At 47.6% G+C, this 16,196-nt stretch overlaps 1 protein-coding gene across 3 annotated transcripts in view; it reads left to right on the top strand.

Moving 5' to 3' along the window:
- The window catches only part of ERI3 (ERI1 exoribonuclease family member 3), a 135,983-nt gene that overhangs the window by 51,885 nt on the left and 67,902 nt on the right, over positions 1–16,196 (top strand). For all 3 annotated transcript variants that reach the window (XM_074832204.1, XM_074832206.1, XM_074832205.1), the window contains exon 6: positions 1,947–2,019. In XM_074832204.1, coding sequence (XP_074688305.1) covers positions 1,947–2,019 — 73 coding nt within the window. The remainder of the gene's footprint in view (positions 1–1,946; positions 2,020–16,196) is intronic.

A 16,196-nucleotide genomic window follows, 5' to 3' on the forward strand; every position in this document is an offset into this window, starting at 1 on the left:
CATCAGATGAGCCGTGCCCAGAGATGAGTCCGTGCTGTCAAATCACATTGCTTAGCCTGCAACTTGCCATAGCCCTGCTGCTTGCAAGCTTGTTCTTTTCACAGACTTCCTGCTTTCAAAAAGATTCATCTGGATCTCCTTATTCAAATGTGTTTGTATGACTTAAATTATTGCCCCTAAATGATGACACTGTGCATCTTTTCAGGACCAGGCATTTGGTTTTGGCACAGGGAGTCTATTCCTTAGCCTAAGCAGGGCTCACAAAGCCCATACGCTGGTGGGGCCCAGTGTGTGCTGGCTCCATTGGCCGCACATTCCCGGGAGATTTGCTTGGATATGTTTGCCAGTTTCCTTCCTTTTCTTCTCATAGAAAGGGAGGCAGCACTGAGACCAAACCACTCTAGCACTGCAACTACGCTGAGTCTCATGTTATCTGCAAGTGCGTTATCTGTGTCCTTCCTTCATCTCCTTACTTGGGAAACTGCTTGTAGGTCTGAAGAGATGCTGCCCTGTTCATCAGAGGGTTTGCAGCTGGCCTGAGCACTCAGGTACTGCATGGGATGCTGATGATGCACCCCGGCTCAAGGTGGTGTATCTAGCTTATATCCACATCTGATCAGACTTTGTTCCTGAATTTCAGCCTTGAGTCTGAAGTCCAGTCTGGATTATTCACTCTTTCCTCTATGGAGAGTGGCAGAAGACTTTGCCCTGGACATGGTCTGTGCTGGGATGTTTGAGCAGCTGATGCTGGCACTCACAGCTCTTCCCTCCTTTACAACCTCCTCCGACAGCCCCCAAGTGCCCGAGGAAGTTGTGAGATTCCCCACCCCCCTCTGTTTGCAAAAGCCGATTTCTGGGGTTGTGGCTTTTAACATGCACAAACGGCTCTAATTTAGTCATTTATTTAGTTGACATATTTATTTGGGATGTTCCTTTGCTTCAGTTAAAGATCCTGTGACCAGTGCCCCAGGCGTGCTCAGCAGTACGTGAATGAACAAGATCCATCAATTACTCTTGATCAGATCAAACCGGCCGGGGAAAACTCACATAACTCATCTCCCTGCACAGGCTCGGCTGGAGCTGCACGGCTTTGCAACCCAGCCTTCCCTGTCTGAGGGGCACATTGTAGCTCCCCTGCAAACACACTGAGGTTGGCACAGTGTGGGAGAAACAGCTTTCCAAATCCTGGGGTCTTGCTGTCCCTTCAGGCAATCCACCTCCCTCACCGATGCTGTTTTGTTTTGTGAGCCGTATTCCAGCAGCTTGCTGTAGGAAGGGAGAGGTTAAATACTCGCAGCTCTTGGCTGCTGGTGCTTAAACCCCTAGTGAGACAGTGCCTTGTATCTTCAGAGTTGTGACTGCTCTCTTCTTCCAAGCACCTGCTTGGAAAACAGCCTCTACTGTCTTAGCCCTAAAACGTTGGTCATGTAGCATTAGTACCCAAAAAATGAGTGCACTGGTGTCTCCTTCCCTCCCTCATGTCTCATTCAGTGTTTAACCATAAAGGCCAAATGGAGAAGCACCAGGGCATAACAGGTGAATTGTCAGTCCTTCTGTCTGCCCTGTAAGCCTCTAGCTGAGCAGGATGGTTTTGCGGGGATTTGTGATGAGTTCACTTAGCTAAGGACAGCCTGGATGCTCCAGTTGTGTTTGTGTGTTAGGCACTGTGGTAGAAGAGCTGCACGCTGCACTTGCATACAGCTCCTGTTCAAAATGTTCAGTCTGAAAGGTGTCAGCAGCCTGGATGTGGCTGGATGTAAATAAGTCTTCAGCCAAGCTGTGCTCTCATGAGATTTTTTTGCCAAGAGCTATGGTCCTTCTGATGTGCAGCGTGTTACAGCAGGCTTGAGGGTCTCTTCCATCTCAACAAAATGCACTTAAGAAAACAGAGTTTGTGTTGTCAGGACACTGATTGAATCAAACCTGCTCTCTCTTCTCTCTTACAGGTTACCAGGACAATGCCAGTACTTAGGGCTGCCGGTTGCTGATTACTTCAAACAGTGGATTAATCTGAAAAAGGTACTTTTGTGCAAACTGCCATGGTCCCCATCTCCCTCCCCCCTCCCCTTGTCCTTCTCCTTCCCTCTTTAAGGAGGTGTCTAATAACTACTGCTGTTTTGCATTGAAATGAGTTATTTTCTCAGAAGCTGGGCTGAGCGAGTCCTCCGGCTCCCTATTGTATCTCCTCTAATAGAGTCTTACTATACTTGATGGGATGTGTTCTGCAGCTGGGGAGAATCCCATTGTGGCAGGCACAGTGCGGTGTCTCCATATAATCGTGGGACACTGTGAGGCCCCTCTTCAACAAAGGTTTTGTTGGTCCCGGTGTTGCTGACTCCGTTTTGTTTTGCAGCCATATAAGGCTCCTAGGAGCTCAGTTTCCTTCAGATCAAACTCTGCTTGATAAACATGTGGAAATATTCCCAAATCAAAATCAGTATTTCTCTTTGTGCTGTGGGGAAGGGGAGCTGTCTGAGCAGCACGTCAACCAAAGAAACCGGTGGTCACTTTGCAAAGCAAATACCTTGGACTTTACTGTCTGGTGCCTTGTGTTGCTCCACACCTTCTCTGGGTGGTTAAAGAGCAGCCTGCTGTGCATCCATCTGCACAGAAAAATGTGGTGATGCCATAAGCCACAAATCAAAGTGGGAAGAAAAGAAAAAGTGTGATTACAAGCAGTAGCAGGATGAGGGGGGAGGCTGGGGCCTGTGCCCAAGAGAAACTGGGGTGGCCCTCCTGGTTAAACCTTTGGATGAGTAAGATTCCCTTCCCCCATCCAATTTAATGTTTTATTTGGGTTTCTGTGCCTTTTCCTGATAATTAGGGGTCTCAGTAAGTGGAATTTGCTTGTAAACAGCTCGTTGTACTTGTGGGCTTTTCTTTTGTTCTTTTATTTATTTATTGTTTTAAATGGAAGCATGAGTGACAGGCTGAGCGGCCGCAGAAGGACAATTTGCATGATCTGTTCCGTCAAATAGGGTAGAACATGAACTTAACAAGGGATGCTGGCAGCACATTCCCGGCTGAACTTGTCAAAGGGTCTTGTATTTCCCTGCTGTCAGAGCAAATCTTTTGGCTGATTGCTGGTCCTTGGTAAATGAAATCTGAAAGCACATTGGGGCATTCTGCAGTTCAGTGACCATTAATGATCGCCATTTGAAGTTCACTAAACTTCCGGTGAATGGATAGCAGCTATATAACCAGCAGGTTGATGGCTGCAGAATAATAATATTTAAAAAAAAAAAAAAATCATCCCTGTGTTCCATGATGTTTGCTAAGAAGTAGGTTGATCCAGTCGTGCTCCTCCTCTGGGCCTCAGGATGACTGATTTATGGCTCTTCCCCATAGTTCAAGGCTCCTGGATTTAGCGTGTTAGGAGCTGGGATTCATCGTAATGTGGACATCCAGGCAAGTGGCTGTTCAAGATGGACATTCATGTATTGGGCTTCAGTAAATACTGTGGTACTAAGTTGAGGGCTGGTGAGCATCCATAAAGTACCAAGCACAGGGCTAAAGGCAGGAGAAGGAGGAGGAGGAAAGCACTCCCCTGCCAGCTCTCTGGAGGGGTCGCAAGCTGAGTGTGTAGGATGGGGGCATGTGAGTTGGAGCCTGTGTCTTCTTGTCCACCTCTGCAGATGTGTTACTCAGAAAGTAAAGCTCCAATGTCCTTCAGATCATGCAGGGAGGGGACGTGTGTAAGAAATGTTCATCTTCCTTCAATCTCTCTAATCCCTTAAAAATCTGAAGTTTTTCTGACTCTTTAATATCTGATGCCCTGTGACACAGTGTGGTTCCAGGGTCCCTGTGCCTCTCTGGGAAGTGACCCAGGTTGAAGAGGAGAGCAGGGACCTCTCCCGTCCTGTGGCTAAAGAGCTGCCTCCCCTGGGGCTCGCTCTTACCCCAGGGTGAGGATCTTTCCATGCCACTCACTGCCCTGCTCCCTGGGGATGCTTGTAGGGGAACCGCCTGTGTGTTTTCACAAGAGGATTTCTAGCCTAGATACCTAATTTTGGCCAAGCAGTGGGACCCAATGGGAGCCCAGTCTCTTTTGATCAAGCTCCCACTGTGAGACAAGTGAGGTTGGACAGGTGTCTAGTCCCCCTTCTCTTCCCTGCATGGCTCAGGTGGCCCCTTTTCCCCTCCCTCTGTCACATTCCTGACTTAGAAATACCTCCTAGGCTGAGTCTGCCTCTGACCTGATCCATGAAGTGAAGGTGTTGGGGAGGGGGTGGTGTGAAACTGCTCATTTGTAGGTCATGGATAATGCAGAGGTGGATGTTTCAGATGTTGAGAAAACAGTTCATCTGAGTGTAAATGACATTTGTGACTGAGAGCTGTTTCCTGCAGGATGGCCCCACCTGCATCTGCTCTCTGTCCTTTGGGTATCTGCTTGTGAGCAGTGATGCCAAGAGGACCCTACTGAGTTTGGGAATTGCTGCTGCAAATCCAAGGCAATGCAGAAGAGTGGGATTACGTACAGAAAGGTGTGTGCATGAGGCAGACGTGTTTGTATACCTGTGTGTAGTGTGGTAGCAACAAAGTATGTTCCAGATTCCCTCTGCCCATGCACACATGGCTTCAGCTCCTCTTTGTCTCTGTTCTGTATCATCTAAAGAAATGGTCCTTGTCTGTGCTGCCTCTGCCAAAGCACGGCATGCTCCAGAGCTCAGCAGTCCCTCTTCCCGAGGTGGTGAGACAGTCTTTCCCAGGGTTCGTTCTCCAGTAAACTTCTTCCCTTGTCACTTCTGTGCTGCAGGAGCAATTGAGGTGAGCACCCTGTGCCTCCAGGCCTCTTTCAGAGTATGCAAGACTTGCCTCTCAGGCAAGCTGAAGATGGGAATCAGCCCCCCACTAGCTGCCATGGTTGTGTTGCCCCAGGACACCTTTTTGGATTGATCTGGCCATGCAGGTGGTAGTGAGCTCCACGCCTGACTGCTGTGATGGTGGCCACAGTGTCTTGGGATCTGTGAAAAAGCCTTCTGTGGAGGACAAAAGGAGAAAAGCTGCCTGTGCACTTGACCATATTTGCTGAAGTTTTACCTTGCCCTATGCCCCCCCCCAGCCTGCTAATGCATCCCTTCCGTCAAGCCTGATCGGTGTTTGCTGACATTTTTAATGTCACTGAGCGATCTTGTATCTCTGGTGAACTGTCAGTGTAAAGCTGACTTGGGGCAGAGAGTTTATCATGTTCTTCACTTCGATTAGCTCAGCCTTGTGGGAGGGCAGCAGAAAGCAGAGGAGGCTTTCTTTGGATGCTGCAACATTTCAGATATCCCCCTAAACCATCTCAAGAGAGAGCCACTATTCCACCTGCCAGTTCTCCTTATGTGTCTGTCATGTCGATCCACAGAGGCACCGTGGGTTAGGACTGAGGTGCAGAACCTGAGCTACCTCGTTGGAGCTGGATGCTCAGGATGTAAATAGCAGAGAGTGCTTCATGTCAGGAGCAAGGGACACCAGTGGAGAAATATGTGCAGAAAGCAGGAGGCTGTGAGTCAAGATTTATGTGAAAAGGAAAGCTGCTACAGCTAACAAGCTACAACCAAGCTGCTGCCCCAAGAGTATCCTCAGGTAGTCTGGATAAATTCATTAGTGCTTATTCTAACACAAGGATCAGCTCTCATTCGTGCGCCCTTTGCTCTTTCAGGAGCCTCTGTGGTTTATTGTTCCAGGTCCCGCTTGAGTTAGCAGCGTGGTCGGTCCGGTGATGGATCCTCGCCCTGCGGGGATGGAGCCAGCGCTGTGTTAGACTGAGGGCAGGGTGCCTGTGATTGCAGGGTGGCTGGGAGCCAGGGAATGGGAAACCCGGCAGGCAGCAGGAGTGCCAGCACCGCCAGGTTGGGGAGCACGTCACAGAGGGGAGAGTGGTTTGATGGAGGGAGGAGGTGGAAGAAGGACAGTGAAGCTAGATTTTCTTACAATTAGCTTGTGCAAGAAAAGCATTAGAAGGATGATGAAGGTGTTTAAATGGCCAGACCAAAGGTCTAACCCAGGTCTTCTCTGTGTCTGTCGTGACTATCATGGTTTAACCCCAGCCAGCAACTAAGCACCATGCAGCCGCTTGCTCGCTCCCCCCACCTAGTGGGATGGGGGTGGGAGTCGAAAAAAAGAAGTAAAACTCATGGGTTGAGATAAAGACAGTTTAATAGGCCAGAAAAGGAAAAAAATAATAACGATAATAAAAATAATAAAATTACAATAATAATAGTAAAAGAATTAGAATATACAAAAGAAGTGTTGCACAATGCAATTGCTCACCACTTGATGACTGATGCCCAGTCAGTCCCCAAGCAGCAATCTGCCCTTCCCAGCCAACTCCCCCCAGTTTATATACTGGGCATGACATCACATGGTATGGAATATTCCTTTGGCCAGTTTGGGTCAGCTGTCCTGGCTGTGTCCCCTCCCAGCTTCTTGTTCATGAGAAGCTGAAAAATCTTGACTTGGTATAAACACTACTGATAACAACTAAAAATATCTGTGTATTATCAACATTATTCTTATACTAAATCCAAAACACAATGCTGTACCAGCTACTAGGAAGAAAATTATTCCAGCTGAAACCAGGACAGGGCCAGAGGCCAGTAGCTGATGCTTGCAGGTGTAACAAGGAGAGCATGGTTCGAGTCAGCTTGCTCTGGTTCCCATCAATTGTCTCTTCAAGACTGTGAGCTGGCAGCTGCCCCTGGACCGCTGTGTTTAGCACCCACTGTTTTTACCATGCCTGTCTACCAGGAACTGTACACCCTTTTATGAATCTGCTCATGCTTTTGGTTTCTACAGCATCCTGCAGCAATGAGTTTTGCTATTTAATTATGCATTAATTATACTCTGTTTATTCATATGTTGTGTGAAGGTGCAGGTCCTTTTGTTTCGTTTAAACCTACTGTCAGATTTCTTGGACCTAGGTCTTGCATTGTGTGAAAGAGCAAATATTTCCTGTTCTTCTCTCTTGTGTTATTCTTGACTTGAGACCTCTGCCATACTTTTGCTTAGTTGTCTCTCTGCCAGTGCAGCATAACTTGTTGGAGAGCTGGCACAAAGGCACTTGCGGGCTCTGTGACTCTAGAACTGGGTTGTGGAAGCTATTTTTAACACTGTAGACACTACCCCGATCTTCTATTTCTTCTGGATATTATGCAGTTACAAGGTAACAGAGGAGTGGTTTATGTAACCACTAAGGGTTTGCTTTATTCCTTGTTTTTCAAATGATACTTTATGTTTTTATAAAAACAATCTTCATACCCATCACAGAGCTGCCCCTTTCTCAGGACAGCTATCCTGGCGTGTTTGACCATCTTTGATTTCTGTTCACAGAGGGCAGCATGTCTTTAGATAAAATAATAGTGGTTGCTTTACAAGTGACAGAAAACTGGTCCTAGTTTGACATCCTCCTGAAGTCCAGGAGAGTTTTTATGAAAGGCAAGAGCTGAATGATGTGTGTGGATAAATGCAACACCTCTTCTCTAGCCATCATGAGAGTTGATGGAGCCTTGGGGAGCACGTGCTGGGGCTGCCATGGCTGTGTGCAGAGCTGGCCTTTTCCAACCCCAGCATTACTGATGTGTAGATACTTGTAGTTGGAAGCAAACTGTTAATACACATTCACAAATGTTTTAAGGTCACCTACTCACATTGTGAAATCTGACAGAAGAAGCATGTAATAGGATGTTTTTGTTAATATTTGGCAACTAGAAATAAACACATCCTAAACAAACAAAGATTTGTTAACAGCTTTTTGTCTCTCCTCTGAATTAACAATTCCTTCTGCCTTCGGGGTGGGAGGAGGAGTTCTGAGTGCTTCTGAGGCACTTGGTGCTTAAGTGTCTTTGGACAAAGAACACTGAAATGGGTGCAACTGAAAAATGGTTTAATTGTTGGCCCATATGCCTGGAAGTTGCTTTCATGAGGTCTAACTTCTTAAGGATTTGTTGTGATTGTTATCAATTGCCTGTTTATTGGATTACTGCCTGTAGGGAATATAAAATATAAGGTTAGAAATGACGGAGGAGGACTTGTCAGGCAGAGTGCTTCATGACCAAAGCATCAAGCATGTGAGTAGATGTTGCCACTTAACTGCAAAGAGCTGCTCATATGCCCATGATGCTCCATGCTTTGCTGTTTTGCAGCATGGGTGGGTGCTCTGAGACCCTGGTCACACCTTCCTTCAATGCGAGCTGTGTTTTCCATGGCTCCTTGTCCCTGGCTGCAGAGGTCTTGGCTGTGGAAAGTCTCTCTCAGAAGGCAGAAATGGGAGAGGCGGTGAAAAGAAACAGAAGGAAAAGTGTGACTCCAGGGTTAAGGGGAGCAAGAGTGTCTTTTCCATGGAGATTAGGAAAGAAAAGTGCCTGTTCAGTGCATTGGTTCATAGTTGGAAGGAAATGAAAGAATTGCTTATAACAGCAAAATGACCGTGTTTAATAAATATTTTGCTCTGTATTTACAGAAAGGCAAAGGATGCTGTATCGCTGAGCAAGAGGTTTGCTGTTACAACACAATTTTCTGATAAAGTTAAGTGGTAGCTTTCAGCTGGCATTTTGCATATCTGGTTTACAGGAGTTTTAAAGAGCTGACTGAGAAGCCCTGGACTGTTAATAAGTCTTTGAACATGGGGGAAGTTCTAGAGGACTGGAAGAAAGCTAATGTTGTACCAGTAATTTAGAAGGGCAAATGGGATGACCGATGAAGTAATTATAGGCCTATCAGCTTGACATTAATTCTGGGCAAAGTAATGAAAAGCCAGATATCATAGTTGATTAATAAAGAATGAAAAGAGGGTAATATAATGCCAATCAATGTGGATTTATGGAAACTAGATCTTTTTCAAACTAACTTGATATTTTTTTTATGAGACTACATGTTTGGTTGATAAAGGTAACCATGTCAATGTAATATACTTCTGGAAGGCATTTGACTTGGTACCTTATGACATTTTGATTAAGAAACAAGAGTGATACAAAATCAACATGGCACACATTACATTGATTAAGAACGAGCAAACTGACAGCTCCTAGCATTTAATTGTAAATGGGTAATCATCATGGAGTGCATGTCTTCCTAGTGGGGTCCCACAGGGATCTATTTCTCAGACCTCTTGTATTTAACACTTTTATCAATGCCCTGAAAGAAAACATGAAAATCATTTTTGATAAAGTGTGCAGATACTGCATCCAGGAGGCGGTGGCTGTTGGATTTATAAACAGGCAATGGTGAGTAGGAGCAGAGGGGCTGGATCGTTTCTTTCTTTGGGACTGCTTTGACCGATATGGGATGCTGGGTCCCATCTCAGCATCAGAAAGGATTCTGAAAACTTGAAGACTGGATGAGAACTGCACGACCCGTGGAAACACTCACCATGCTGTAAAGCTCCTGGGAGCCATTTAGGGTACTGGAGAGGAGGGTAAGAGAGGCTTGGCTGTAGTCCCTAAGTATCTAAAGGAAGAGCTGAAAGAGAGGCTCCTCCAGTCTAACAGACAAAAGCATAAGCAGTTGCAGTGCCTGGAAGCCAAAGCGAGGTAATTCAGGTGCGGATTTCTACAGTGAGGGTAATTAACCGTTGGAACAACTTACCGAGGGCTCTGGTGGATTCTCCAGCTCAGGAGTGGAGGTTTTTTCCTAAAAAACATCAGCTGTGGTTCAAACAGAAATTAATTTGGGGCAGCCTTGTGGCCTACACAGGTCAGGCCAGCCGATCGCGGCGGTTTCTCCTGCCGTGATAATCTTCGACTGTCCGTCTCGGCGGAGCTCTGGCTGCTCCGTTTCCTTGCGGTGAGAGCACCTTCAAAGGCTCCTGACTTGAGGGAGCGCGGGTGGCACAGACGCCACAAGGGTGGGGACGGAGGCGACAGCATCCCAGGGAGCGCGATGCTGCCAGCACGGGCAGGGAAGCCCTCCTGCTCCAAGGGCTGGAGCGTGGCAGCCGTCCACGACTTCTCCTTTAAATCTGTCGTGCAGCTGTCTGAACTCTGAAATTTCTTTCACTCTCTCCCTCGCCTTGTTAACATGTGTTGCCTTTGGGGTAATCAGGGAAAAAATATTATGTCCTTTTACAATTACCGGGTTTTGGAATATTAAAATGTCTCTCTGCATCGGCAGTGTTATTTTGATTGGTATTCTAACCTTTGACTAGCCCATAAAGCGAGCCGCTCTTCAAGCCAATATTGCAGGACTGAAATTTAATTCCGAAATGATTCCAGATAATAGGGAGACAGATAATATATGCATGAAGGATATTATGTTTGGACTAAATGCAGCAGGGCCAGGGCTTGGGAGTTGAATAATAGCCCAGAGTGAGTTATAATCTGTGGGACAGAAATACCTTACTGTCAGAGCCAGGAGAGGAACTCTTAAATCAAAGAGAGGGAGTTGAGGATAGTCATCTCAAAGGGAAAGGGCATCCAGGAGAGGCCTTAAAGGAGCAGCCCTCTCCGTCCCACTGCAGAGGGACCTGTCCTGCCTTTCTTATTTAACAAGAAATGCTGAGTAAAAACACACTTCCATTTCCAAGGAAAACCAACAAGCGGGGGATTGTGCTGAGAAGAGAAGGTGAGAGTCTGCAATTTCTTGGCAGTCTTTTCTCTTTCCTCTTTCTGGACTCTTTAGAAGGGGATACAGGATGGGTTGATGCATCAGGCTTCTTTGTCTCTGTTTCCCTAGAAGCTATAACCAGATGGACCAAGGGCTTGTTGATGTGTTGGGTTTGCAATACATGCTAAGGTAGGGTGCTCATGTAACACAGAGTAACTGTCAGGGTTGATTTTGGTATCCACTTTCACATAAAATGAAGAAAGCAGAGGCATGGTGTGTGGGCTACGTGGCCAGTAGTTGTTCAGGGCTCTGCCCTACACCTCCTCAGCTCAGGAGTCACTGGCAGGCAGGGTTGTCTCTCTCCCTCAGAGCTGCTGCCCGGGCTGGCGCCTGGCAACACAGAGTAGGAGCATCTTGTGTGACAGTTAGGTGCAAATTCAATTTTAAATACTGGAGGCTTTAAGAAGCAACACACCCCTCTGGGCTATCTCTACCAGGGAAGGAAACTTGGGGTTTTTGCTATTTGATCCTCTGTAAGTGGCACTTTGTGCTTTGCCGGCAGCTTCCGAGTGTGGTGGAGCAGTCAGCAGGGTACTTTTTGCCTTGCAGTAGCTCAGCCCTATAACTTTAACCTGCCAGGCAAGGCATTGGGAGTTTTTCTGTAACTAGACTTCACAGAGCATTGCGGAATGCCATGCCAACAGCTGTCCTGGGAGGAGGGGAGCTGAGCAAGCGGAGATGGAGAATGATCTCTGCTGCTGGGGTGACACAAACCCATGTCGATATAACAGGCTTTGGCTCAGTGGCACGGGCTTATAGTTTCAAAGTAATGATCCCAGCCTCGCATTTCATTTCCTTTTCTTGCAGTCTCAGGAGCTGGTCTTGCTACAGCTGAGAGGGGCTCTAGATGCAGCCTGGAGGCTTCACTGGTTTTGGATGACTTGAGTGGTAACATACATGCTCTTCCCAGGAGGGCAGAAAAGAGCAGTGTCCATCTTTGCCTAAATCAGATAGTTTTGTGTGTTTTCTTCTCCTTTGGCCTTTTAGTGTTTGTTTTATTGCATCCTAAACACACAGGAGCAATTTTCTATGGAGCATGTGTCTGTACGAACTTCTGAGAGCAGACATGAAAGATGTGATCCGCAGAGGGTTAATGTAAGTTCTTGGTCTTGGTTCACCAGAAAGTAGCTAAGTTTCCTGGCTTACAAAATAGTGGATTAGTTTAGTAATTCCTTCTGGACATAAAAATCCACAACTGTGGGAAAGAGCACCCTTCTTGCTGCCAAACTCATGCCAAGCAGAGGGTTGTGGGCTGAGCACAGGCAACCAGTTCTTCTCTTGCTGCTGTTTAGACTCTGCTGGGTGGGTAAACACAATCTCTGACAAGATCCTGTTACATGGAAGCCCTTTAGAGATACTCCAGTGCAAAGGGAACATTTCAGTATGTTGGTCCTAATAACAAGAAGCTGTTTCTTTCCTGTAGCTATCCTGTGTGTGCTTTACTATGTGTTCATCTCATGGCATCTCACACACCAATTAGCTTCTTTACCATCAGTGCTTCTCCTACATTTTCTTTTGCTAATACATATTAAAATTGCTCTAGGTGCATGTTAAAATCTCACCTCTTTTCCTAAGGAAGGTATTTTGGAGTCTAGTTTTAGTCTTTGGGGCAAACTGGATTTGCATATTGCACTCAGGGAGGATCTGGCACAGGTGGAGAAAGCCCAGAAGAAGAGTCAGGGAACTGGAAGAAGTGACCTCCAGGGGAAGATTGAGGGATCTGGGATGTTCAGCTTAGAGAATACTAAGCAGGAGTCATTTTTATAGGAATTAATATTCTCAAAGGAAGGGAGAAGTTTATTCTGGGTGGCTGTGGTGGACAGCTCTTAGTCATGTCCTTACCTGCTGCAAGGAGATCGGTAAACAGTCTCTGTGGTAAGGACAGGCATGCAGGACCTTTAGCTCTTCAGAGTTTAGAAGAATATGGGGGGAATGATTTGGGTGGAGATGGTCCTGCCTTGAAGCAGTGTGGGTCATCACTTCTCCCTTCCTACCCTGTTTGCTGTGACACTTGCTGCTCCCTTACACTTGGACATGGGCTATCTGCTTTCCTTGGGACACATTGATGAAACTCAGAGTACATGAGCAGGGAAAGAAGGGGTGGTTGCCTTGGGTGCCATGTATTGTCTCCAGTCCTTTCTGTGTGCCCTGATCAGGACATTTGCACTGGGAAAATTCCAAGGCAGCCTTTATTATTTGGCAGTGCCTTTGAGCTCCAGCAAGGACTAGGGCTTCCTGGTGCCATGTGTGGTAGAGAGGACTCTTGGATAAGGCAGGAAGGTGGTGACTCAAGAGAAACTGAGGAACACAATTACCTGTCTTGGCCCCATGCAGCCTGCAGGTACTGGACAAATCAGAGAGTAGAATTTGATGCTTTTGTGCCTTTTTTTTTTTTAACCAGTGCAAACGCTTTGCCTTCCAGATGAAATTTTAAGCAGCGGTTTGCTGAGTGCACTGCAATGGTTGCTTTACTGAAAGCATCCCTGTCTATAGAAATGGTTGGAGGTGGGTTGGCATTTGTGGTTCTTCTACATGCACATCGCTGTAGCCTGCAGGCGAAAGGCGGAGAGGCAGCTGCTCAGACCTTGTGTGCTGCTCTTCCTGCTGAGTGCCATATTGTGTGACTGCACCTCGCTGTGCCTGCGCTCCCCTTGCTGAGGGATTTGAACATCTGTCCCCTGCACCAAGCAGCCTCCTGGTTCCCATCTGGCTGTGTGTGCGCTGCTGCTGAGGTTAAACATACTGCTCAGACCTTTACACCGTTGAGTCCGGTTGAGGAAGGAGCTGTGCTGGCTCTCCTGGTCGTGCCTGTTTATGGGGCAGTGTGCTGTAGGTGCCAAAGACAAAGTTTTGGAAAGAGCATTCAAAAGCAGGCAAAATAAGCTGCAGTGAAATCTAAGCAACTTGTGCTTTAGATGAGAAATCTTTCTGCAGTATCAAAGTTATGCAGACTGAAGTGGCCTGATGGTCTCCGTGCTGGGGTCTGGACAGGCAGGGAGTTGCTGCAAGGCACTGGTAATGGTGTGACTGGGACCTGGCAGCTGGGTGCTTGCTGTAGCTGGGGGTAACGGTGTGTACTGCGTGACTGCAGCATGGCTGATGTGCCACATGCTTGCATCCAGACTTGCCCTGTAACATGTCCTTGGCATGGCAGCCCAGGAGCAAACCAGGGAAACTGTAAGGATGGTCAGAATTAGACCCTCAGTCTCCCAACGAGTGGGTGTCTGGCACAGGTCTGGTGCTGGGGGCCTCCAATCTCCAGACTGCTTATGTGAAGGTGTGGGGCAGCTGGTGTTTTCCCATGTCTCATGTACTGAGGGCAGCCAGAGAGACCGGAGCCTTCTGCGTGCCCTGGTATTGTGAGAGGCAAGCCTGACCCTGGACCTGACACAGCTCCCTGCAGTCAATACCAGAGCAAGGCAAGAGGAGAAGGGATTAGAGGCAGGGCATGTTTTACAATAATCCTGCAACGTGTGCTGCATTCCAGGCCAGGAAGAGCTGGGAGGCGAAGGCGCAATGCGTGAAAGATGGCCTTTGGGTCAGACAAGAGGCAGAGCATCCCTGCATCCCAGCCCTTCAGCTGGAGCTTCATGTGGGTACCAGCACAGCTGCCTAGCTCCTGGGAAAGGAGCTGTGTCCTCTTTTCTCTGCATTTAAAAGACAGGAGCTTCATGTAGGAGCATGAAAATGGACCTGGGTAGTTCTCCAGGGAGGGATGAGGGGTTAATCAGATTTTCTAGCCTTGAGGATTAAAACATTAACTGGTTTAGTCTTCATTGTCCTACCAAGCCAGCATGGCTATGAGAGAGAGTGACTGCCTGCCACCTTCACCAGCAGCAGCAGACTGGTTTATGGTAGATATCAGCTTGCCAGTAAGTGCTGGGTGTGTTGCACTATCCTGCTGAAAGGGATGGGACTTTGCTACTGCTGTCTTGTCTGGGAAAATGTGGGTGTGCAGCCTTTGCCCCATTGAACAGAGGCTTTTGCTTCTCATGGTCTCGATGTAAAGCAGCAAGAAATGCTGAACTGGGAGATGGGAGATACGGTAGTGGAATTTGTATATTAATAACTTGCAGTGCTTCTGCTCATTAAATTAATTAATTAAATCCCTCAGAACCCCAAGGCTACTAAGCAGGTTGATTTCAGAGTTGGGATTAAAAGTCTCCTGCCGCCCTTCCCCTATGCTGGCACAGCACTTCTGGCTCCATCCTGGCTTTTGCTCTCTGCACTTGCAGGTTTCCTTGCTTGAGCTCTTTGCCTGCAGTCCATGGATTGGATCTGTCACAGTGGCTTGCTAAGAACTGGCTAGAAAGTCTGCAGATATGGTCTGCTTTTGTTTAGGAAACAGCCCATCTTTTGGCCTTATCTAGACATAAACTTCTCCTATTTTGTGGCCCGCTGAGGAGGGAGGCTCTGGTCACTCCGAAGCATGAGCCCAGCCAGGGGCTATCTCACAGTGGCTGGTTTTCCCAGTCGCCTGGGCACTGTCTTCTACAGACCGGGACCATCTTCTCTTTGGGTAGCCTGACATGAATGTTGCTGCCAGCTCTATGGGGCGTCAAAGCTCCTGAGCAAACAGCCATCCTGAAGTCATGGTCTGGACTGCCGCACTGCAGCCTTCCCAAGCTTGCTCAGTACCCGTCCAGTTCTCAGCAGTGCCCTTCTGGGTGGCAGTAGGTATGGGGGCAAGATGCTTATATTTGCTGGCAACATGCATCTTCCCTTCCTTGTGTTGAATCTCATGTTGAAAAAGCTCATAATGATGTTGTTTGATGTTTTCTTGGGCATCCTATCCACAGATGAGTATGCGGGTCTCACTCATGGCTGATGGATCAGCTCTACCTCCCTCACCTTTCTTTGAGCCAAGATACTCTAGCATTTCTGCATTGCACTCAATATACCTTAAAGCGAACAACTTCCATTAAGCTGCATAGGACGGAGTGTAGCTGACCTGGTCTCTCTCCTGTGTGCAGTGGTCAGCATCCTCAGCGGGTTTCAGTGGCGTGGAGATGAAACCTCAGTGCACCGCTCTGCCAGCTCTGCTCCTGCATGCATCCTGCAGATGCATTTTTAAACAAACTCTGGATATTTAGTGTATGGTCTTGTGCCAACTTCAGGAAAGCCTGCTCTCTGCACTCTCCCAGTGTTGTAACCTCTGTCAGCCTGGCTCTGATTGATGCTATTAATATTTTAGAGATCATTTAGGATCTCCGCCTTGGCTGTGCTCCTCTCTCAGGGAGGAGCTGCCCTGCCTGGATGCCTGCAGCTGCCAGAGGAGTGCGCTTGCTGCCTGCCGGTGTGTTTTGGAGGAGGCAGGTCTGCAGGTTAGCAGGGCCACCAGGACTAATGGGAGCACAAAGCCTTCAAAGAACTAATTGCTAACCTCCAGCAAGTCCAAGCTGGCCCTTTCTGTAGGTGAGGGTCTTTCAACCTCCCTGGGACATTCCTTTCTGTCTTTACCTTTTGACAAAGGGGCCAACTTCCCTCTGGACCTTGTCCCAGTGACTGCATTTGGCCAAGATACTTGCTGTGGAAGGGTGTCACCATACCTCCACTCAGCCCTTCCAGTTCCTGGAGCTGGCCTCAAGCAGAGCTGCCAAACCCAAGAG

This window comes from Strix aluco, chromosome 8 (genome assembly GCF_031877795.1).
Source record: "Strix aluco isolate bStrAlu1 chromosome 8, bStrAlu1.hap1, whole genome shotgun sequence".
Lineage (NCBI taxonomy): Eukaryota > Metazoa > Chordata > Aves > Strigiformes > Strigidae > Strix > Strix aluco.